This window comes from Pelodiscus sinensis, chromosome 9, assembly GCF_052426305.1.
Source record: "Pelodiscus sinensis isolate ZL-2025 chromosome 9, ASM5242630v1, whole genome shotgun sequence".
Classification (NCBI taxonomy): Eukaryota; Metazoa; Chordata; order Testudines; family Trionychidae; genus Pelodiscus; species Pelodiscus sinensis.
The window spans coordinates 310,539-334,383 of record NC_143060.1 but is presented as its reverse complement, the minus strand read 5'-3'; the positions used below and the strand labels follow the sequence as shown (position 1 = coordinate 334,383).

At 48.5% G+C, this 23,845-nt stretch overlaps 1 protein-coding gene across 3 annotated transcripts in view; it reads right to left on the bottom strand.

The window, feature by feature from the left end:
* The window catches only part of CFAP57 (cilia and flagella associated protein 57), a 170,986-nt gene that overhangs the window by 16,720 nt on the left and 130,421 nt on the right, over positions 1–23,845 (bottom strand). For all 3 annotated transcript variants that reach the window (XM_075914597.2, XM_075914599.2, XM_089780355.1), the window contains 2 exons: positions 22,535–22,693; positions 21,204–21,347 (listed from right to left, as the gene is read on the bottom strand). In XM_075914597.2, coding sequence (XP_075770712.2) covers positions 21,204–21,347; positions 22,535–22,693 — 303 coding nt within the window. The remainder of the gene's footprint in view (positions 1–21,203; positions 21,348–22,534; positions 22,694–23,845) is intronic.

Here is a 23,845-nt window from a genome sequence, read left to right as displayed (position 1 = left end):
GGCAGGTGTCACTGCCTAAACTTACAGAGTGCACAGTAGCTTAACTTTGACTAACTGCTGTTAATATTTGTTCTATGGCAATAGGCCTGCCCGGTGTTGGTACCTTGTCAACGCGGGCCATAGTGCCCAGTGGTGTAACACTGTACTGATCTCTGTTACCAACTGGTAGAGCTTCGCATTTGACAATAAACCTGCTCGACTGATTTCAAACCTTGCCTGCATCTGTCGTTTCCGGGGCCTCTCAGAGATCTCTTGTGTTGACCCAAGTGCACGGGGTCTAACACTCTAGATAAAGGGAGTACCCATTGTTACGCACACAGCCGAAAGTTTAACAACGGAGTAGAGGTCCTGTCAGGAGCGCGCCAGGACAACCCTGACCAGACGACGCTGACACTGACAGTCCAGACCACCGAAGGTACCGAGGTACGAAAACACCGAGGAGGGAGTTATACTATACAATGGCCACACGGAGGTAGTAAGAAGCCAGTCATAGGGACCAGGACAACTATAACTCCATTTTGCCAGAAGGGGGCAGGAGTGGAGATAGGGACAGCAATCTACTATATATTTCAGTGAGTCTGTCTGCTTGTGTGTGTGTCTCTCTGTCCCCAGCCAGGGGACATGCATCCCTCCCCTGCCCCAGCTGTGCCTGCTGCGCTGCAGGGTCCAAGTTGCTGTGGTGAGAGAGGGTTAGGGCTGTCCTCTCTCACTGGGGCATCCTGCACCCTTCCTCCCCGGAGCAATTACTTAAATGAAGAAAAACAAAACATATCTGAGTTACGGACCCGAGCAATGCTGGGTAAATCTTCTAGTTTCACATATTTATTAAGTATCTGGAACCTGCACCTGTGGTCCTACTACACAAAGCCCCAGAAAAGAGTAGCGGAAGTGGGTCTTCCAAGCTTGCCTAGAGATGCCTTGTGGATGCAGCCAATCTGAATACAGCAGGCTCAGATAAGAGGAGCTGCAGGGCCTCAGCAAGTCAGTTCTTGGCTGGGACCAAGCGGAGAAGGAAGGGTGGTTGCAGTGAGTCAAGTTGGGTTGGGCTGCCAGGACCACTGCTGGGCCCAGAAGACTGGCCAAGGCCGCCAAGACTGCTGCCAGGCCTTGAGGACTGACCAGGGTGGCTGAGACCACTGCCGGGCTCTGAAGGGTGGGCCAGGACAGCCAGGACCAGGATCATGTGATGATTACTTGTTGTGTCCCCTCCTTCTGGGGCATCTGGTATTGGCCACTACTGGGCTAGATGGACCTTTGGGCTGTTCTTATGTTCCTATGACCCCCCGGTTGGCCCTGAAGACTGGGCTGGACCACCTCGAACCCTGCCTGACCCGGAGCCCATGGACATGCTGCCAGCCCCTTCATCTTTGGCAGACCCTGCAGGCCAGATGTGAGCCAGGCCAGATGTGGAGCCTCAGGGGCAACAGGGAAACAGCCCATGGGTAGCCAACCTAGGGCTAGCTGAAGAGATGGAAATCAGTTGGTTGGCGTGTTGTGGCCAGGATCCCTGCCGACCCAGTAGCAGAACATGCTGCCTCTGTTAGGGCCCTGGGCTGGGACGCGGTGAAGCGGGTGGGCCTGTGTCCCACCTGCCACCCCTCCCCTGGGGGCAGGTTCACCCTGGTAGGGGTAAACCCCCATGAGCTTGTCAGCTCTCTGCCAGCAAGGAGACCCTACCCCCAGCTCCGCCTGCAGACAGACATGAGCATTAAACTGGTTAACTCTTTGCACGGTTTGACTGTTGCCCTGCCCTGACCAAGGCTACTCGGCCTGCAGCCAGGCTTGAGCCGTGGAACAGCAGTACTGTGTACCTGTTTGTGGGTTGCCCACTCTGACCAAAGGCAAAGCTGTATAAACTATTTGGTAAGTGCCTGGCACCCTTACCTGTGTAGACTGCTGTTTAGAAACTGTTTGTTGCGCTGTCCTGTTCAAGGCCGTGGCCCCTGAGAAACTGCTGCTCAGCCTGGAACCTCTGACTGGTTGCTCATCCGCCCTACCCTGCACCATGACTCAGGCCAGTGTAAAGACTGTGGAACTGCTTTTGGGTGCCTGTGCTGCCCTATACTCTGGGCCCGGATTTAAAGGGGCCTCTAACTGTTTATTTACAGGTCTGAGCCACAGGCCTAGGGCCCAGTTTCAGGCTGCTGGGTCTACAGTGCTCCTTGACAGGATGCGTTTACTGGACCTGGGAGAAGGTACCTGAGAACTTTAACCCTAAGAGAGTGGAAAAAAGCAAAGGGACCAGGTGGGAAGAGGCCCAGGGAATGTAGAAGCAACTAGTTAAAGGAAAGTGTGTACGGTAATTGTTTTTTAGGGTTGGAACTCAGAATAGTGAGTAGGCCCAAGTTCCCCCAAGTGTCACTGGCAAAGTGGCCTAAGCGCTGAGAAGAGTGCAAGGCTCCTTCAAAAGCCCAAGCAAAGGGCTGGATTTAAAGGGCCCAGAGATGGGGCAGAACGGGACAGTTTGGTGAACTCTGGGAAAAGGCACACTTTTTTCACTCTGTGACTTGGGTGGAAGCCTGAGACACTGAAGACCCACTTAGTGAGGCTGGCAACCCACAGAGAGCACAGGAATGGGAAAAGGCTGCAGTATCACAGACAGCCACTGGCTGCCCTAAAGTCTGAGAGCAGTTGAATGTTGCCATTCTACTTACAAACAATCACTGTGGGCAAGGTCTGTCTGTAGGCCCTTTATCTCCACAAGCATTTGGGGTGGAGATAAAGGAATTTTCCTCCAGGGTAGAATGGCAGAGACCCTGGAGGTTTTTCGCCTTCCTCTGTAGCATGGGGCACAGATCACAGCTGGAGGATTCTCTGCATCTTGGGGTCTTCAAAGTATTTGAAGGCTTCAATATCTGAGATATAGGTGAGAGGGTTATTCTAGGAGGGGTGGGTGAGATTCTGTGGCCTGCACTGTGCAGGGGGTCAGACTAGATGATCATAATGGTCCCTTCTGACCTTAAAGTCTATGAGTCTATGAGCATCTTTCATGCACTGCAGTTCTGCTCAAATCTTGTCTACTAGTGCAAAGAGTAAACAGTGTGCCGGTGGTACAGAGGACTAGGGGTTTAAAGCCAGTGCAAAGAGAATGTACAATGTCTCCATTAAATAAATCCTGGTGTCCCTGGATGATTCTTTGGGCATTCCCTTCTGTTCTAGCCAACATAGCTACACTTCAGGGGTCCTGTGCAAATTCATATATACCACCAAACTATAAGCAGAGACTGTACAATCATAATGGGAAGCTTTAGCAACTAAGCCTTTAAAAATGTAAAACGACACAGTCTAGACTGTGCCTTTGTAAAGTACAGAGGATGTGGTTTCACCCACTGTCTACAAGGCATACAAAAGCTGAGCTTTTATCATCCTGTATCAGACTAATGTCCAAACCTGGAACTAACCCAGGGTATGTCTACACTACCACCCTAGTTCGAACTAGGGTGGTTAATGTAGTCATACGGAGTTGCAAATGAAGCGCGGGATTTGAATTTCCTGGGCTTCATTTGCATAAAGCTGGGCGGCGCCATTTTTAAATGTCCGCTAGTGCGGACTCCGTGCCGCGCGGCTACACGCGGCACGGACTAGGTAGTTCGGACTAGTTCATTTCACGAGGAGTAACGGTAGTTCGGAATAGGAAGCCTAGTCCGAACTACCTAGTCCGTGCCGCGTGTAGCCGTGCGGCACGGAGTCTGCACTAGCGAACATTTAAAAATGGCGCCACCCGGCTTTATGCAAATGAAGCCCGGGAAATTCAAATCCCGCGCTTCATTTGCAACTCCGTATGACTACATTAACCACCCTAGTTCGAACTAGGGTGGTAGTGTAGACATACCCTCAAAGGGGGGAACATTAACTTCAGCATCCATATTCACCATGCACTATAGCAGTGTCCCATTAATTTCCATGATACAGAATACCAGCTCCAGTATCTTGCCCCATGAAAAGATTGTCATAAAGGATATATCAGTCTCTGGTAACAGTGGTCTCATGTGGATTTACAGTCACATGCCATCACAACTTAAAGGGGCCTTGCTTCCTACAAGTCTGGAACATGAGATCTAACTGGGCAGGTAGGGAAACTGGCCAAAAGGCTCATACAACCACAGCAGAAACAGTCAGGAGCTGACAACTTTAGTTGTTGAAGTCTTGGAGAGAGAGTAGGTAGCATTGTATGACTGTGGGTGACAGAAATAGGAGCAACTGATGGTTTAAATGTACAGGTAGTCACAAAGTTTGCAGCAGTCTGAATCAGAGAACCCTTGTGAGATCCAGCCTTCTCAAATGTCTCACTTTTAGCAAATGTGACATTAAAAATTACCATTCTAGCATCTTCTGCCAGTAGCCATTTGCTCAAGTGATCATTGACTACACTGATCATCATGACATTCTCAAATTCATGGGCCAACTGCTGCAAATGACACGCAAACTCACACATGATTTTGTTGGGTAGCCGGTGAGCTTCAAAAACGTTTTTCTCTTTAACAGAACAGAACTGCCAGTATCAAAATAATCGTGGCTCTGAACAATTGCATCAAAGAAAGAATTGGGCTTTAGGAGTCCATTATAAATATCAGTGCCATCACAGAATCATAGAATACTAGAACAGGAAGGGACCTCGAGAGACCACCAGGTCCAGTCCCCTGCCCTCACAGCAGGACCGTGCACCATCTAGATCATCCTTGATAGATGTCTGTCTAACCTGCTCTTAAATATCTCCAGAGATGGAGATTCCATAACTTTCCTAGGCAATTTAGGAAATTTTTCCTAACATCCAACCTAAATCACCCTTGCTGCAGTTTAAGCCCACTGCTTCTTGTCCTTTTCTCAGAGGCTAAGGAGAACAATCCCCCCCCCCCACCCCATGATACCCTTTTACATACCTGAAAACCACTATCATGTCCCCTCTCAGTCTTCTCTTTTCTAAACTAAACAAGCCCAATTCCTTCAATCTTCCCTCATTACTCATGTTCTCTAGTCCTTTAATCATTCTTGTTGCTCTTCTCTGGGCCTTCTCCAGTTTCTCCACATCTTTCTTGAAACGTGCTGCCCAGAACTGGACACAATACTCCAATTGAGGCCTAATCAGCACAGAGTAGAGCGGAAGAATGACTTCTCATGTCTTGCTCACAACACTCTTATTAATGCATCATGGCATAAGCAGTTCTGTAGCAAGAGTAACCTCACAGCATCAGAGTTGGCTCAAGCTGCATATAGTTAAAAATACCTGATAACGTAACCTTTCAACAGCTGAAGGATTTACAGACTGCATGGGCTGCAGAATAAAAGCACTCATTGCCATAATGGTATACTCTGATGCATCCCACAGCAGCAATCCCCAAAACATTAAACAAGATGTGAAGTCGGTTGCCAATCAAAACATGTAATAACCACAAACCTGTCAGGTCAGCAATAACCTGAACAAAACAGCACTTCAGACAGGAGATATGTAGCAGAAGGCCCTAGGTAGCCTTTCCTTGCAAAAGAAAAAGGAACAGGAAAAAAGAGTTACTCACCTTTTCATAACTGCTGTTCAATCAGGTGTGCATAACTGTTCATAACTGTTATTCTCACCTTGTGTGTGGCCATTGGAAACTCTGCCCTTATCAACCCCGTCATGTCAGCTTAGGAGACTCCTGGAGTGGCACTCTCATAGCACTTAATATATGACCTCCCATCCCTCATCAGTTCCTTCTTGATGACTACCCCAAAAGAAGAGAAGATGGGTGGGTATTGGAATGGACGGGAAAAACTCCTGCCAAAGATGAGTTGTGGGACGGTAAATAATCATTGTGAGACGGTGAATAACAGTTGTGGGACTGTTAACAGAATTTATTCTACATATCAATGAAAAAAATTACAGGGGACATTGCAATCAGGTGCCTCTCAAGCTTTCCCTCACAGGTGGGGTTGGAGTTAAGGAATCGCTGACTGGAGAACTGCTCTGCCGAAAGCTGCATCTTCTGGCCTGCTGAGTGATGGCATAGTGAGCAGCAAAAATGCCACAAAAGACCAGGCCGTTGCTCTGCAGATCTCCAAGATAGGTACCTGGGTCAGGAATGCGATTGAAAAGGCTTGTGCTCTTGTTGTGTGAGCTATAATAGTTGAGGCTGGGATTTTGGCCAGCTTGTAGCAGATGCAGATGCAATCTGAGGTCTAGGAAGAAATGTTCTGCAATGAGACTGGAAGACCTTTCATCCAGTTTGCCACTGCTACAAACAGTTAACTTGGCTTCCTAAAAGATTTCATATGCTAAATGTAAAATGATAGCACTCTCCAGACATTAACCATAAGAACGGCCATATTGAGTCAGACCAAGTGTCCATCTAGCCCAGTATCCTGTCTGCCAACAGTGGCCAATGCCAGGTGCCCCAGAGGGAATGAACAGAACAGGGAATCATCCAATGATCCCTCCCCTGTCACCCATTCCCAGCCCCTGACAAACAGAGCCTAGAGACACCATTCCTACCAATCCTAACAGCTACTGATTGACCTATCATCCATTAATTTATGTAGTTCTTTTTTGAATCGTTAAAGACCTGGTCTTCACAACATCCACACGTTGACTGTGCTGTATAAAGAAATACTTCCTTTGGTTTGTTTTAAACCTGCTATCTATTAATTTATTTTGGTGTCCCCTACTTCCTGCATCATGGGAACAAGAAAAAAATGGTTACTTACTTTTGTAACTGTTGTTCGTCAAGATGTGTTGCTCATGTCCATTCCACATCCCATCCACATCCTCTGCTTGCTCATGTCCATTCCACTTAGGTGACTCCAAAGCTAACCCCTAGGGCAGTGGTCTCCAACCTTTTTACACCCAAGATCACTTTTTAAATCTCAGAACAGCTGAAGATCTACCGCCCCACCCCTTCCTGGAAGCCCCGCCCTCTCTATTCTCCTCCTGTCCATCACTTGCTATCCCCAGCCCTTACTTACACACTCTGATGAACAATTTATTTTTAAATTATGCGATATATAAAATAAAAATCACGTGTTTATAGTTATGAAATAAATGGTCTTTTTTATTCATGCTATTTAAATCTAAAATGAAGCATTTATAATTATACAGTTTGTGGGGACAGAGTTCTGTGGCTGGGGGCAGGGGAGAGGGAACAGGGTGCTGGGAGGGCAGAGGACAGGGTTCTGCAGCAGGGGACAGGGTGCCAGTGGGGACAGAGTTCAGGGAGTGGGAACGGGAATGGGGACAGAGTTCTGTAGCTGGGGCTGGGGAGTGGGGACAGAGTTAGGGGGGTGGGGACGGGAGTGGGGACAGCGTTCTGTGGCTGGGGCCAAGGGAATGGGGACAAGTTCTGTGGCTAGGAACAGAGGAGTGGGGACAGCGTTCTGTGGTTGGGGATTGGGGGCTGGAGACTGTGGTGGGAGTGGAGGCAGAGAGTCCCCTGCATCTGCCTCCTCCCAGGATTCTCCCCCTGCAGAAGGAAACCAGCGCGTGCTTGCCCCGGGGCCGACCGCCCCCCCCCCCGCATGGAAGCCCCCCACATGCGCGCCTGCCCCGGGGCCAACCCCCATGCAGGGAAGCCCTGCGCGTGCACGCCTGCCCTGGGGCTGATCCCCCCGGCACAGGAAAACCCCGTGCGCGCCTGCCCCGGGGCTGACCCCCTGCGCGCCTCCCCCGGGGCTGACTCATCCCTCCTGTGTGGTGCAGGGAGCTGATGCTCCCTCCCACAGGACACCCGGCAGAGCAGCTAGCGCACTTCCGGAATCGCCGGAAGTGGCGCTAAGCTGCGGGACTTCTGTCCATCCCCGGGAAGCTGACACTACCTCCATTTTCACTTGAGGTAAGTAGTGGGGCTTCTCGGGGGTGGGAGGGAAATGGGGGCGGGGCAGACAGGATGCCTCGCAATCGACCGGTTGAGGCCTCGTTATCGACCAGTCGATCATGATCGACCTGTTGGTGACCACTGCCCTAGGGGGTGGGGGGCAAAGAGAGATGGACTGCAACACAGCCCTACTCACGGCAGCATCCTCCCTGGTGTGCTGGGTAATGGCATAGTGGTATGCAAAGTGTGCACCGACGACCAGGTAGCTGCCCTGCAAATCTCTAAGATGGGCACCTGAGCTGCAAAAGCCACAGAAGATGCTTGGGCTCTTGTGGAATGCGTCATAATGGGCGGGGCCAGAACCTGCGCCATCTTGTCATGCTTTGATGCAACCTGTGATCCAGGATGAGATATGCTAGGCCACCGCAGGCTGGCCCTTCATCCTGTCCGCTATAGGTACAAACAATTGAGGGGACTTACAGAAGGGCCTGGTCCTCTCTAAATAAAAAGCCAAAGCACATCTCACATTAAGTGTGTGTAAAGCCTGTTCTGTCCCAGAGCTATGGGGCTTAGGAAGAAAAATATCCCTGTGAACATGGAAGTACAAGACCATCTTGGGCAAAAAGGCAGGGTGGGGGCGTATTCTGACCTTATCCTTAAAAAAGTCTGTGTACGGGGGGATCCATTGATAGGGCCCTTAGTTCCGACATTTGCCTGGCTGAAGTAATGGCCACCAGGAAGGACACCTTCCAGGAAAGGTGCAGAAGGGAGCATGTTGCCAATGGCTCAAAGGAGGGGCCAATGAGCCTTATGAGAACCAGATTTAGATCCCAAGAGGGCAAGGGTTCGCGCACCTGAGGGCAGACCCTATCTAGCCCCTTTAGAAAACGGTGCACTATGGGATCCGAGAAAGTGGTCCTGCCACCCAAGCTTGAAAGGAAAGCTGAGATGGCTACTAGGTGCACTCATATGTAGGAAGGAGACAGATCCTGAAGCTTGAGCCCCAGGAGATAATCCAAGATCACCGGCACAGGGGCCTTCATACGGGAGAACCCCCTGCTATCTGATCAGAGGACTAACGTTTCCACTTTGCCAAGTAAGTGGACCGTATGGAAGGCTTCCAGCTCCCCAAGAGCATTGCCTGGATCTGCTCCGAACACTGCATCTCTATAGCTGTCAGCCATAGAACTTCCATGCCATGAGGTGCAGGGAGAGGAGGTTCGGGTGCTAAAGCCTGCTGAACTCCTGGGACAGTAGGTCTGGGCACAGGGGGAGAGTTAGAAGACGCTACAGTGAGAGCGCAAGGAGGTCTGAGAACCAATGCTGACAAGGCCAGGCTGAGGCTATCAGGATTACTGAGGCCTGGAATTCCCTGACCCTGAGGATTACCCTGCAGATCAGCAGGAAGGGGGGGAAAAGTGTACAGCAGGTCCAGAGGCCACGGGATCATGAGAGCATCCCCCAGAGACCCAGGGCTGTGGCTGAATAGAGAACAGAACCGGGGACACTTCCTGTTGAAACGGTGGCAAACAGGTCCAGGTGGGGAAACTTCCACCTGTGGAAAATAAAGAGGGATACATCCGCCCTTAGGGTATGTCTAGACTACATGCCTCTGCTGACAGAGGCATGTAAATTAGACTACCCGACATAGTCAACGAAGCAGGGATTTAAATATCCCCCGCTTCATTAAAATAAAAATGGCCACCATGCTGTGCTGGCTCAGCTGATTGTCGGCACAGTGCGGCAGTCAAAACGCGGATCGGTCGACAGGGAACGCCTTTGTCGACCGCTCCCTTATGCCTCGTGAAATGAGGTTTATAGGAGCGGTCGACAAAGGCGTTCTCTGTCAATCAATCCGCGTCTTGACTGCCGTGCTGTGCCGATGATCAGCTGAGCCGGCACAGCATGGTGGCCATTTTTATTTTATTTTAATGAAGCGGGGGATATGTAAATCCCCGCTTCACTGACTACGTCGGGTAGTCTAATTTACATGTCTCTGTCGGCAGAGGCATGTAGTCTAGACATACTCTTTCAGACCACTCGTGCCCCTAGAAGGACCTGGTGAGACGCTCCGCCAACTCGTTCTGGGCTCCAGGGATATAAGCAGCCACTGGATGAATATTGAGCTACGCAGAACTCCCAGAGGAGGAGAGCCTCCCTGTACGGGGGATAGGAGCGAGCACCACCCTCTTGTTTCTATAAAACATCACAGCTGTGTTATCGGTCAAAATTGAAATGCACCTGTTTCAAAGCTGCGGAAGGAAAACCCCGCAGGCGAGGCAAATAGCTCTCAGTTCCCTGACATTGATGTGGAGAGAGAGATCCTTGGGGCCCCACATACCTTGCATCTGTAGCTTCCTAAGGTGGGCTCCCCAACCCATATTGGAAGCATCTGTCACCAGCTGAATGGATGGCGAAGGACTGAGGAATGGCATCCCCCTCGCACACCACCTCCTCGCACAGCCACCAGTCGAGGGATCTCAGCACATCGGCAGGCACCGTTACCACGATGTCCATATGCTGAAACGTTGGGTTGTGGGTCTACACCAGCCATAGCTGAAGCAGCTGTCACCTTAGCCTGGCAAGCCTTACCATGTAAGTGAGCACAATGAACCCCAGCAGTCTCATGCAACAGCGGGCCGTCATGGTGGAGAACAATTGGAGATGTAGTACTGCCTCTTTCAATGCCGAGAAGCGCCCCTTGGGTAGGGAGGCCCTGGCCTTCGTCACATCCAGGAAGGCTCCCACAAACTCTATCGTCTCAGTGGGGACCAGTTGTGGAGTTGGCCTTGTTTAGGATAAGGTCCAGCCTAAGGAAAGTGACCCTTATAAGGTTTATGTGGCTGACCACCTGGGGTAGGGAGGAGCCTCTTAAAAGCCAATCACCCAAGTATGGATAAACCTGGACCTGTCGCTTCCTCAGGAAAGTGGCCACAACTGCCATACACTTTGTGTAAACCCTAGGGGCTGTAGAAAGGCCAAAGGGGAGGGCAGTAAATTGATAACAGTCACAACTCACCATAAAACGGAGGAATTGCCTGTGCGCAGGTGCGACAGAAATGTGAAAATGGGTGTCTTTGAGATTGAGGGCAGTGTACCAGTCTTCCATGACTATGGAAGGAATGGTGGAGGCCAAGGTTACCATCTTGAACTTGGCTTTTACTATGAAAGCATTAGGTCCAGAACAGGGCAGAAGTCGCCCTTGGCCTTTGGGACCAGGAAATAGAGGGAGTAGAAACCCTTTCTCCTGAGGTTCTGGGGGACCTCCTCTATCGCCCCCAGGTTGAGAAGCTTCTGCACTTCTACCCTGAGAAGATGCTCGTGAGAGGGGTACCTGAAGAGGAACAGGGAAGAGGTATTCGAAGGGGCAGAGCAGAAGGGGATGAAATAACCCCTTCTCATTGTGTCCAGGACCCAGCGGTTTATCGTGATATGTGACCAGGCACAATGGGGAAAAGGCGATTGGTAAAAGGCTTCTGATCTGCTGTCCTTGCTTGCACCTTCAAAGATTTGGCCTGGGGCCATGGGGCTTGCTGGAAGGGCCCGCTCCCAGGTTGGAAGACAAGCGGGAGGGATATCTGCCACTTCTATTATTATTATTACGGCCCCTTCGCCTGGAGAAATCCGACCTGTTCTGTTAGAAAGGGTGAGACAGGGCCCTAAGGAGGGAGTGCCTCTGCGAGGCAGGAGCATGGATGCTTAGGGACCTGAGAGTTGCCCTAGAATCCTTTAGCCCATGGAGACTAGTGTTGTTCCAGTCCGAAAACAGGTCTCCATCCTCAAAGGGGAGGTCCCGGATCGTAGCTCTGGTGGAATGCCAGACACTTGTAGTCCCCTGAGCAGAACCAGGCCCGTTGCCATAGTACGGGCTGCCGTATCTGCGGAGTTCAGGGCTGCCTGAAGTGCCACCCAGGACACCACCTTGCCTTCCTCAAACAAAGCCTTAAACTCCTTCCTCAAGTCTTGGGGCAGTGACTCACTATACTTGTCCATAGCTGCCCACGAGTTGAAGGCATACCTACTCAGGAGAACCTGCTGGTTAGCAATCCTGAGGAAGCCCCTCCTCCCCAAGGTGTAGGCCTTGTGGCCTGTTCTTCGGGGTAAGGACAGGCTGGCCCTGGTGCTCCTGGTGGCTTGCAGTCTGTATCGCTATCGAGCCTGGTGGCGGATGTAAGAACAAGTGCTCATGGCCCACCTGGGGGACAAAATACCTCCATTCTTCCCTCTTGTCCATAGGCGGAATAGACGCTGGTGCTCACCATCTTATTCAGAGACAAGGCCACACAAGACGGCACCTCTGCATTAAGGATGTCAGCCGCTGGGTACGAGTCCTCAGAGGCCCATTTAAGCGGGACTCCGAGGCTCTGGGCCAGTCTCTGGAGGAACTCTTGATGGGCCCGAGAGTCCATGGCTGGCATTGATGAAGAGGCCAGCCCTAGGGCCTTGTCCAGGGAGAACAAGGAGTACTCTCTATTGTCTGAGTCCTCCAGTTCATGCTGCCACTCTGACACCTGAGAAGGGGCAGACTGCCCTGAAGACCCTTGGTCCCTGCCCCCAACTCATGGGGACCCGGGAGATTCATTCCACACTGTCAAGGCCTGCAGTACCAGGGCATAAGGCATTCCTGAAGGCGGAGCCTGAATACCCAAGCACAAGGAACCTGACGTGTAGGGAGCACTCCCCTGAGCCCGGTGGTACGCCCAGAAGGTCCAAAATGGCCATTGTGCTGGATGCTGCCACTGCAGATGCCAAGTGTGCGAAAGGCCCAAAATGCTGTCATGGTGCTCGTGGTGCCGGGAGTGAGAGCAGCATCGGGACCTAGAACGGTACCAAGACCTAGAATGGTGCCAAGACCTGGATCAGTGCTGGGAAACCAAGCAGCACCAGGAGTGGGAGCGGGAAAGCGGCGCCCTGGATTGCACCAACTCCACACTGGAATCCAATGAATAGTCGGACTCCGACCAAGCTGGAGCTGAGGCCAGGCCCAGGGAACAGTGCCTCTCTGCGTGCCAAGCCATGGATGCCAGCTTGCCACAGTGCTGCACCAGCGCCATGAGGTACTCTGGTGCTGCAGACTGGGCCGTAGGGATGAGAGCGCTGGATGCCTAGCTCTCTCTAGACTCCTGGGAGAGCAAAGCCACCAGTACCGAAGGACCTGTCGGTGTCGGCATACAAGTGAGCACTCAGGAGCGCACCACTAGACAGGGTGCTGGTGTGGAGGATGGTGCAGGTCTACCCGAGTCTGGTGCTATGGATGAGGCACAGGTCCAAGACCTGTCCTGGTGCTCCTGAGGAAGCGAGGGTGAGTCCGCCGTCAGTTCAATCAATTCCTGTGCCGCCTCGAACATGTCCGGCGTGGAGGGCCTTTCAACCAGAACCGGTTCCTCCGTTACACCGCAGTCCTTGGTCACACTTGACTGGCCATGCTCCAACCCAGGAGCAACAGACCTCACAGCCGGTGCAGGTGCAACAGAGTGCCCCAACTGGGGGCACACTGCAGACACGTGCTGGGGTGGGGATCTGCCTCTCTCCACCATCCTCTTCTTATGAGGCACTGAAGATTGCAACTGGTGCCGCGCCCCAGGACACACTGACACCGATGAGGCTCCTGAAGACCCTGGTGTCTCCCACACAGAGGGCAGTGTACTGCGGTACCACATCTTCTCTCACTGCCAGGCGAAGCGCTGACTTCATGAGGAGTATCTTCAAGCGCAAGTCTTCTTGCGCTGGGTCTGGGGCTTAAAACTACAGCAGATTCTGCAGCTAGCTGGGATGTAAGCCTTATCCAGTGTGACAGGGTCAGGCCAGGGAGCTGCTGCAGAGAAGGGAAAAGGCAGCCCAAAAGGGGAAAAAACCCTGTGAGAAGAAGCAGAGAACTGCAGCCCAATTAGATGCAGCTGGGAGGGAACTGGCTCAGGCATATTGGGGCCAGCTGACTTCTCTGCTGTCTGTCTGAGGGCCTTTAAAAGCCTCAGCAGTTGGAGGCTGGGGAAGGAGAGTGAGAGGACGAAAGGAAGGTGGTGGAGAGACAGAGAGGAAGAAATCGGAGAGAACAATTTTGACCAAGCACTAGGTAAAGACAGCTAGGAAGGGAGCCTGAGGAGCCTGAGGGCACCTGGCTGGGCTCCCTACCATTAAGACCTGCTGCAGAACCCCAAACCCGGGGGCTAAGAGGAGGAGACCTACCCAGTGATGGCTTGGGGAAGAGGGGCCCTTGCCACACCAGACACAAATCATGTGGGTTGCCACAGGGCATAGGCTTAGAACAGTCCACACAAGGATTAAAGCCATGAGGCCCTAGCATGCCCCGTGGACTGGAATGGAAGGGGATGCAACAGGCAAGCCCCAACCCAAACAACTTATCTAACGCTATCTAAACAACAAATGGTCTGGTAGCACTTTATGGACTAAGAAAACATGTAGCTTAGTAATAAGAGGTAGCTGTGTTAGTCTGATCTTGGTAAAACAAAAGGAAAAACTATATAGCACTTTAAAGACTAACAAGATAGTTTATTAGGTGATGAGCTTTCGTGGGCACAGAAAGAAGTGGGCTGTGCCCACGAAAGCTCATGATCCCATCTACATGTTTTGTTAGTCTCTAAAGTGCTACGAGACCATTGGTTGTTTTTTAAGTTTATCCTGTACAGACTAACTGGGCTACCCCCTGAAGCTTCTATCTAAACAGGTACTTGACAGGGAAAGCAACTTGGAAAGAACAAAGGGATTTAACTAGGAGCTAACTACTCTAAAAGACTTACAGATACTGCTGGGACCACGCTTGCAAACAATCGAGAAGGGAGCTCCAACAACTGTCATGGGTGGTAAGAAGGAACTGAGGCAGCGGAGGGCCAGTGGGGGTATATATGCATAGATATAGTGGCGCCACTTCAGGGGGCTGGCCCGACAGGTACCGCTAAAGGAAAACTCTCCGACAATCCATGAACATGGCACGCACGCACAAGTGAAATGGACATGAGCAAGCACTCGAAGAAGAAATAACTTTTCCTTATTTACCTTCTCCATACCAGTCATGATTTTATAGACCTCTATCACATCCCCCTTTCATCTCCTCTTTTCCAAGCTGAAAAGGCCCAGTTTCCTCATATGGCAACCATTCCATATCACTAATAATTTTTATTGCCCTTTCTGAACTTTTTCCAGAGCCAAGATATATTTTTTTGAGATAAGGTGACCACATCTGCATGCAGTATTCAAGATGAGGGCATACCATGGATTTATACAGAGGCAATAAGATAGTCTTTGTCTTATTTTCTATTCCTTTTAAAAATTATTCTTAACATTCTGTTTGCTTTTTTGACTACTGTTGCACATTGAGTGGATATTTAACCCTGGCCCTATGCACAATGATGCCAGGATCTCTCTCTTGAGTGGTAACAGCTAACTTATTCCCTATCATTTTGTACATATAGTTGGGATTATGTTTTCCAATATGTATTGGAAAACATAATACCCAGAGGTATTCCAGGAAGGACTGCTAGGCAGAGATGGCATTCACCTTTCGAGGAGGGGGAAGACCCTATTTGGACACAGACCGGCTAACCTAGTGAGGAGGTCTTTAAACTAGGTTCGATGGGGACAGGTGAGCAAAGCCCACAGGGAAATGGAGAACATGGAGACCTGGGAGATGGGTCGGAAATGGGAGGAAGCGTGGGCTATAATGGCAGAGAGAAAGGAGAGAAAGGGCAAAACTGGGAGGCAAGATCAAATCAGCATCTTAGATGCCTATATACAAATGTGAGAAGTATGGGTAATAAGCAGGAAGAACTGGAAGTGCTAATAAATAAATACAACTATGACATTGTTGGCATCACAGAAACTTGGTGGGATAATACACATGATTGGTTGGGATGGAAGGGTACAGCTTGCTCAGGAAGGATAGACGGGGGGAAAAAGGAGGAGGTGTTGACTTATATATTAAAAATATACACACTTGGACTGAGGTGGAGATGGACATAGGAGACGGAAGTGTTGAGAATCTCTGGGTTAGGCTAAAAGGGGTAAAAAACAAAGGTGATGTCATGGTAGGAGTCTACTACAGGCCACCTACCCAGGTGGAAGAGGTGGATGAGGCTTTTTTTAAACAACTAACAAAATCATCCAAAGCCCAAGATTTTATTTCAAAAGGTTGAAAAAGCTACCAGGGGGAAGCTGTTCTAGAGTTGATTATAAAAAATAGGAAGGAACTGGTTAAGAATTTGAAAGTGGAAGGCAGCTTGGTTGAAAATGATCATGAACTCATAGAGTTCACAATTCTAAGGAAGGGTAGAAGGGAGAAGAGCAAAATAGAGACAATGGATTTCAGAAAGGCAGATTTTGGTAAGCTCAGAGAGCTGATAGGTAAGGTCCCATGGGAATCAAGACTGAGGGGAAAAAAACCTACGAGAGCTGACATTGTTAAGGGCCCAAAAGCAAGCTATTCCGCTGCGTAGGAAAGATAGAAAATATGGCAAAAGACCACCTTCGCTTAACCACAAGATCTAAAAATAAAAAAGGAGTCATATAAAAAATGGAAACTAGGATTACAAAGGATGAATATAGGCAAACAACACAAGAATGCAAGGGAAAGATTAGAAAGGCAAAGGCACAAAATGAGCTCAAACTAGCTACAGGAATAAAGGGAAACAAGAAGACTTTTTTTAAATACAGGCAGTCCCCGGGTTACGTACAAGATAGGGACTGTAGGTTTGTTCTTAAGTTGAATTTGTATGTAAGTCGGAACTGGTACATATCGTAGGGGAAACTCTAGCCAAACATTTCTCCAGAGCTCAGTTTTATTCTCTCACACCTCACTTCCCTCAGTCCTTTATTCTCAAGCTGAGGTGTCTGCTGAGAAAAGCCGCTCCGCGTCTCCCTGGTCTGCTAGGGGGAAAAGCAGCTAGTGCGGGGTTGTCTCACCCCGTTTGTAAGTAGGGATCTGATGTAAGTCGGATCCATGTAACCCGGGGACTGCCTGTACATTAGAAGCAAGAGGAAGACCAAGGACAGGGTAGGCCCACTGTTCAGTGAGAAGGGAGAAACATTAACAAGAAACTTGGAAATGGCAGAGATGCTTAATAACTTCTTTGTTTCGGTCTTCACTGAGAAGTCTGAAGGAATGCCTAACATAGTGAATGCTAGTGGGAAAGGGGTAGGTTTAGAAGATAAAATAAAAAAAGAACAAGTTAAAAATCACCTAGAAAAGTTAGATGTTTGCAAATCACCAGGGCCTGATGAAATGCATCCTAGAATACTCAAGGAGCTGATAGAGGAGATATATGGGCTTTAGCTATCATCTTTGGAAAATCATGGGAGACAGAAGAGATTCCAGAAGACTGGAAGAGGGCAAATATAGTGCCCATTTATAAAAAGGGAAACAAGAACAACCCAGGAAACTACAGACCAGTTAATTTAACTTCTGTGCCAGAGAAGATAATGGAGCAGGCAATTAAGGAAATCATCTGCAAACACTTGGAAGGTAGTAAGGTAATAGGGAACAGCCAGCATGGATTTGTAAAGAACAAATCATGTCAAACCAATCTGATAGCTTTCTTTGATAGGATAATGAGTCTTGTGGATAAGGAAGAAGCAGTGGATATGGTATACCTAGACTTTAGAAAGGCATTTGATCACGGGTGGCCCTAGACTAGCTGACAGCAACTGGCACCTTAGGCGAACCATGCAATCGGCGCCCCCACCTCCAAACCCCTCAATGATACTGCGCTACTATTTGGCATCCCATTTAGCTTGGTGCCCTAGGCGACCGCCTAGTTCGCCTATATGGATGGGTCGCCCCTGCATTTGATACAGTCTCACATGATATTCTTATCAATAAACTTGGCAAATACAACTTAGATGGGGCTACGATAAGGTGGGTGCATAACTGGATGAATAACCATACTCAGGGTATGTCTACACTACCACCCTAATTCGAACTAGGGTGGTAGTGTAGACATACCCTCAGAGAGTAGTTATTAATGGTTCTCAATCCTGCTGGAAAGGCATAACAAGTGGGGTTCCCCAGGGTCTGTTTTGGGACCGGCTCTGTTCAATATCGTCATCAACGATTTAGATATTGGCATAGAAAGTACGCTTGTTAAGTTCACAGATGATACCAAGCTGGGAGGGATTGCAATTGCTTTGGAGGATAGGGTCATAATTCAAAATGATCTGGACAAATTGGAGAAATGGTCTGAGGTAAATTGGATGAAGTTTAATAAAGACAAATGCAAAGTGCTCCACTTAGGAAGGAACAATCAGTTTCACACATACAGAATGGGAAGCGACTGTCAAGGAAGGAGTACGGTAGAAAGGGATCTAGGGGTCATAGTGGACCATAAGCTAAATATGAGTCAACAGTGTGATGCTATTGCAAAAAAAGCAAACATGATTCTGGGAGGCATTAACAGGAGTGTTGTGAGCAAGACACGAGAAGTCATTCTTCTGCTCTACTCTGCGCTGGTTAGGCCTCAGTTGGAGTATTGGGTCCAGTTCTGGGCACCACATTTCAAGAAAGATGTGGAGAAATTGGAGAGGATCCAGAGAAGAGCAACAAGAATGATTAAAGGTTTAGAGAATATGACCTATGAAGGAAGGCTGAAAGACGATTGAGGGGGGCATGATAGCAGTTTTCAGGTATCTAAAAGGGTGTCATAAGGAGAAGGGAGAAAACTTGTTCTTCTTGGCCTCTGAGGATAGAACAAGAAGCAATGGGCTTAAACTGCAGCAGGGGAGGTTTAGGTTGAACATTAGGAAAAAGTTCCTAACTGTCAGGGTGGACAAACACTGGAATAAATTGCCCAGGGAGGCTGTGGAATCCCCATCTCTGGAGATATTTAAGAGTAGGTTAGATAAATGTCTATCAGGGATGGTCTAGACGGTACTGGGTCCTGCCATGAGGGCAGGGGACTGGACTCGATGACCTCTCAAGGTCCCTTCCAGTCCTAGTATTCTATGATTCTATGATTACTTTGCAATTATAAACATTAAAATTCATCTACCATTTCATCAGTAATCTAGTTTTGAGAGATGCTTTTGAAGCTCTTTACAATCTGTTTTAGATTTAACTACCTTGAGCAGTTTAGAATACTCTGCAAATGTTCACACCTTACTGATTAACCCTTTCTCCAGAGAATTTATGAGTATGTTGAATAAGATTGGTCCCAGTACAGACCTTTTTGGGGGGGACACCACTAAAAATACCTCTCTCCATTCTGAAAACCAATCATTTATTCCTACCCTTTGTTTCTTAACTTTTAACCAATTTTCAATTCATGAAAGGACTATCCATTTTATCCCATGACAGCAAGTCTGCTGCTGAAAAAGGATGTCTGGAGTGTTTACTGCATACAGGCAGTCCCCGAGTTACGCGGATCCGAACTTACGAACGGGGCTTTTCTCGCCCCGGAACTCGCGGGCAGTGGGACCACCCAGACGCGCAGTGGTCCCGCCACCGCGTCCTCCGGGGCGAGAAAAGCTGCTCCGGGTGTCCCTGGTATGCTGGGGGCGTCCCCAGCAGACCAGGGACACCCCGAGCAAAGCCGCAGAGGCGGCGGGGTCCCGTGCCTCCAAGGCTTTGCTCCGGATGTCCCTGATCTGCTCGGGGTGTCCCTGGTCTGCTGGGAGGTGTCCCCAGCAGACCAGGGACACCCCGAGCAAAGCTGCTGAGGCGGCGGGTTCCCGCGCCTCCAAGGCTTTGCTCCGGAGCTCCCTGGTCTGCTGGGGGGGGGGGGTACAGCTAATGCGCCCCCCCCCCCCAGCAGACCAGGCTTTTGTTGTGGACACCTGGGGTAGAGCAGCTGGGGTGCTGCCGGGTTGGTCCTGGGGGGACCTACCCGGCAGCGCCCCAGCTGTTCTGTCCCAGGCTCCAGATTCAGCCGCTGTTGAAACTGATCAGTGGCTGATTCCAGGAAGCTGGGGGCAGAGCAACTCTGCCTTGGGCTTCCTGTAGTCAGCCCCTGGTCAGTTTCAGCAGCAGCGGCTGAATCTGGAGCCAGTTCCAAGTTACATACAAATTCAACTTAAGAACAAACCTATAGTCCCTATCTTGTACGTAACCCGGGGACTGCCTGTACTCGTCTGCACAGTTCCAATATAATAGGATCCAGAAAGATCTGTTGTGGGGCAGCTCTGCTAACAAATGTCTATTCCCTGAGCAATTTTTATTCTTAATTCCATAAAATAAATGTTCTGGATACTTTTTCTGTTTCTTTGAAATTGTTTCTAGCTAGCTAGATTGCACCAGTGTAAGCATCTTGTATTATTTAGTTCCTAACTTCGAGGCATTTGATGCTGAAGTAGATCTAAGATTTTTTTCTGGAACCACCTGACTTTTCAGCTCTGATAGGTTTCACTAGAAAGGCTTCCTGCAGCAGAATGACCTTCAATTTGTTCTGCCTCTCCTTTCTCATTCTTGATATCAAAGCACTCCATCTAGAACAGAGAGAGTGTCACTCTCCAAGACAAGCCATGAATCAAATGTGTTAATTTGATGACAGATCTAGCACAGGGCATGAAGCATGCTGTTTGAAGCCTGACCTCTTTGCTTTCAGATAGGGATGTAAAATTTTGATTAATTGGCTAATTGAATAGTTGATGCACTTTGTCTAAAAGGGGCCTGAGTTCTTTCTGGAGCTGTTCCTAGTCTGTCACGCTGGTGACTGTAAGGAACTGAGGTGACTGCAGTGCCATGCTCTCCATTGTAGCTAAATCCCTAGAATGTTTAAGAACAGATGCGGGGGGGATGTTGGAGAGCTCCAAAAGGCACAATGAATTAAATTGCAACATCTCTGCTATATGACTCTGCTGCATTCCAAATGTGGAAATATGCAGAGGCCATTTGAAGAACTACATACGTCTAAAGTCTCCAAAAGCTACAAAGGTTTAAGTGACTTCCTAAATATTTTAGTCCTAACAAATAAATAAACCATCCACATTTAAGGTTTGGAGACTAGTTTCCATGGTGAGCATGAAGGTTTGGAAAGAAAATAACGGGATTAAGTCTGGTATAAGTGGAAGCCAGACATTCATTCACATAACATGTTGAATGAAGAATTCCCTTAGGCTATAATGTACAGTTTGATGTCTTTTAAGAAAATGAGTTACATCCTTCTATGAAGAGCTTGGCATTAACCATTATTTGAAACAGGACTCCACACTAGTTGGGTCTGCTCTTTTGTGGCAATTTCCATGTAAAAGAAGGTCTCCTCAGAGAATTGTTATGAAGGGGAAGCGACGGCCACTATACAGAAGTCATTTCATTGGTAACAAAGAAGTCACGTTTGGATGAAGAGTGAGTCGATACACTCCTTTAAAGACGGCCAAACCAAAGGACAAATGTGGTATAGTTTCCTTGTACATTTAGCCTATCATCACTTTAACAGATGGAGGGCCGGGTGGCAGGGGTCAGAAGACTGTGCTGCTTACCTCCTGGATCTGCTCCTTCATTACTTTGATATCATTCTCACGGGGTTCTATTTGCTTCTTCAGCTCCTTTATTTTATAGTCCAGAACAAACTTGAACTTTTCCAGCTCCTGGTTTTTCTTTTTAAGGTCATAAATCCGCTTCTCCTGAGACATACAAACAAATATACAAGTCAGTGGTCTCTGCAAAGACTCAAAGCAGAAGGCCTGTGCAAACCAGACACAGACCTCTCAAACAGATCCCTGGAGTGATGTGTGGATGTTAGGGCAGAAAGACACTTTAGTCACAGATCTCAGAGAAACTGGAAATGGAGACTGAAATCTTAAGTTACAAATCCCACAGAGAGCCACAAAGAACAAGGGGGAGAGGTTGACAATACAGACATCATTTATAGAAGCTAAGGAAAGTATAAGTAGCTTGAAATCCTGAGCTACAGATAGATTCCCCAAGGAAAGATCTGAGGGGAAGGGAAGAAACAGAATATCTCTTCACTGCAACTAGACACTCTTGGTTGGCCTGTTCTAGCCAACTCATGGGGCTTGGCCTTTGGGGCTGTTTCATTGGTGTGTAACTTCTGGGTTTGGACTAGAGCCCAGGGTCTATGACCCCATGGGGTCGATGGGTCCCAAATCTCAGGCTCCACCTTGTGCCCAGAGGTCAAAATAGCAATGAAACAGTCCCATAGCCCTGTGAGCCCAAGCCGAGTGGCACAGGGCCAGCCATGAGTTTTTCTTTTCTGTAGACATATCCAGAGTCCTCAACTCTAGGTTGTAAGCTTTTTTTCAAAGGTAGGACTTGCGTCCTTGTTCAGGTTTCTTCAGAGCTTAGCACAATGGGATCCAGGAACTAACTAGGGCAGGGCTACTCAATTTTGGAAAACCCAGGGGCCATAATGATACTCACAGTATATGTCAAGGACCGCAACTTAAGTGTGGTTGCTTGTACGTGCAAATATATATGCAAATAGCTTCTTTTACACCGACGGGCATGAATACAAAGATTAAGGCAAGACTACACAACATGCGGGTCCCATTTAAGTCAGTTCTGATATTAATAAAATACAATATTTACCCATTTCCACCCATATGACAGCACTTTTAAAGAGCAATGACAGTCCAGAGCGTGTTGAGCCCCACATAAAGCCAAACTGCACCATGGGCCGCAAACAAACAAGCTGCGGGCCGCATGCGGCTCACGAGCTACATGTTGAGTAGCCCTGAACTAGGGTCTCTGAGAATTACATCAATACAAATAAGGTAATACCAATATCAATGTCTGAGTGATGGGAGGATAATAAACATCAGCCACTGAGACTGTCAAAGTTTTGCCTCACCTTGTCTTGGATAGTCTCATCTCTTTCTTGAATCTCCCTCTTCAGCCCCAGGATATCCTTCTCTAACGACTTAATGATGCCTTGCAGCTTCTGCTGTTCCATCCTCATTGTTTCAATGTCAGTGCTGCGCTCTTCAATCTCTTTCTGTAGGCTACTGAACTAGAGACACAAATACTAATGTTCTCCAACTGCCATTCAATCGAATCATCCTGCTTTGGTTGATTTCTTATAGGCAATGTTGCAGAAGCAAGCTATGAGAAAGGATCTGAAGGGTGAGAGAGTAATCAGTTCAGGAAGGGCATTTCATGTGATGAAGCAGCATGGAAGAAAGCAAAGGCGGAAGATGAGCAACAAGATGTCAGAAGGTCAGAAGAAGCCTTGAGTTGATACAACAGAGAAGAGAGGAGCCAGGAGCAAGAGGCAAGGAAGATCATGGTCTCAATACTGTAGTTGCACTTTGTATGGATTGGAAGGAAACACTGTGGACGAGAGGGAGGCTAAGACAGGAGAAGATGGCAGGAAACAAGACGGGATGATGACTGCATAAGAGTTTTAGTGGCATGAACAGGCAGTAAAGGTTAAGTGTGAGGAATGTTATGGATAAGAGGGCAGCAAGATTTGGACACACAGAAGAGACAGAGGGAGGAGTAAAAGACAACTTCAAGGTTACAGACAGCACTGATTTAGCTAATGTAGCTAAAAACAACAGTGAGGACACAGTGGCATAGACCCCAGAATGTGCTGAAATGCAAGCACATACACAGGATTCTGGGTGAGCTTATACAGTCTGCACTGAAGCCCATGCCACCGCCCCTTCCCTGTGAAAGAAAGCATAGACTCACATGAACTAAAATTAATGAATCAAACTTTACCATAGAATCTCTATGGATAGTAATTCTATCTTTAATAATAAACATATATCAGTAGGGATATATTACTAACCACCTGACAAGGGTGATGATCAGGCCCGAGGTCAGCGGTGGAAAGGTGTAGGGAGCTTTAAAACACAGCTGGAGCACTGTGTAGTGCATTCTGGGTAGCTCTTAGGATACTAATCTAGGTGGATCTTTGGTCTGACCCAGCATGGCTGTTCTTACGTCATGTGACAGAAGAGATGGAGACAGAGACACTATTTACTTCAATGTCCTAAATACAAGTACAGTAACTCCTGACTTAACATCCCGGTTAACTTCGTTTCATTGTTATGTTGTTTGTCTATCAGAGCATGTGCTCTTTTAAAGTTGAACAATGTCCCATTAATCATTTGGCTGCCTGCTTTGTCTGCTACTTGCACAATTTTCTGGAAAATTT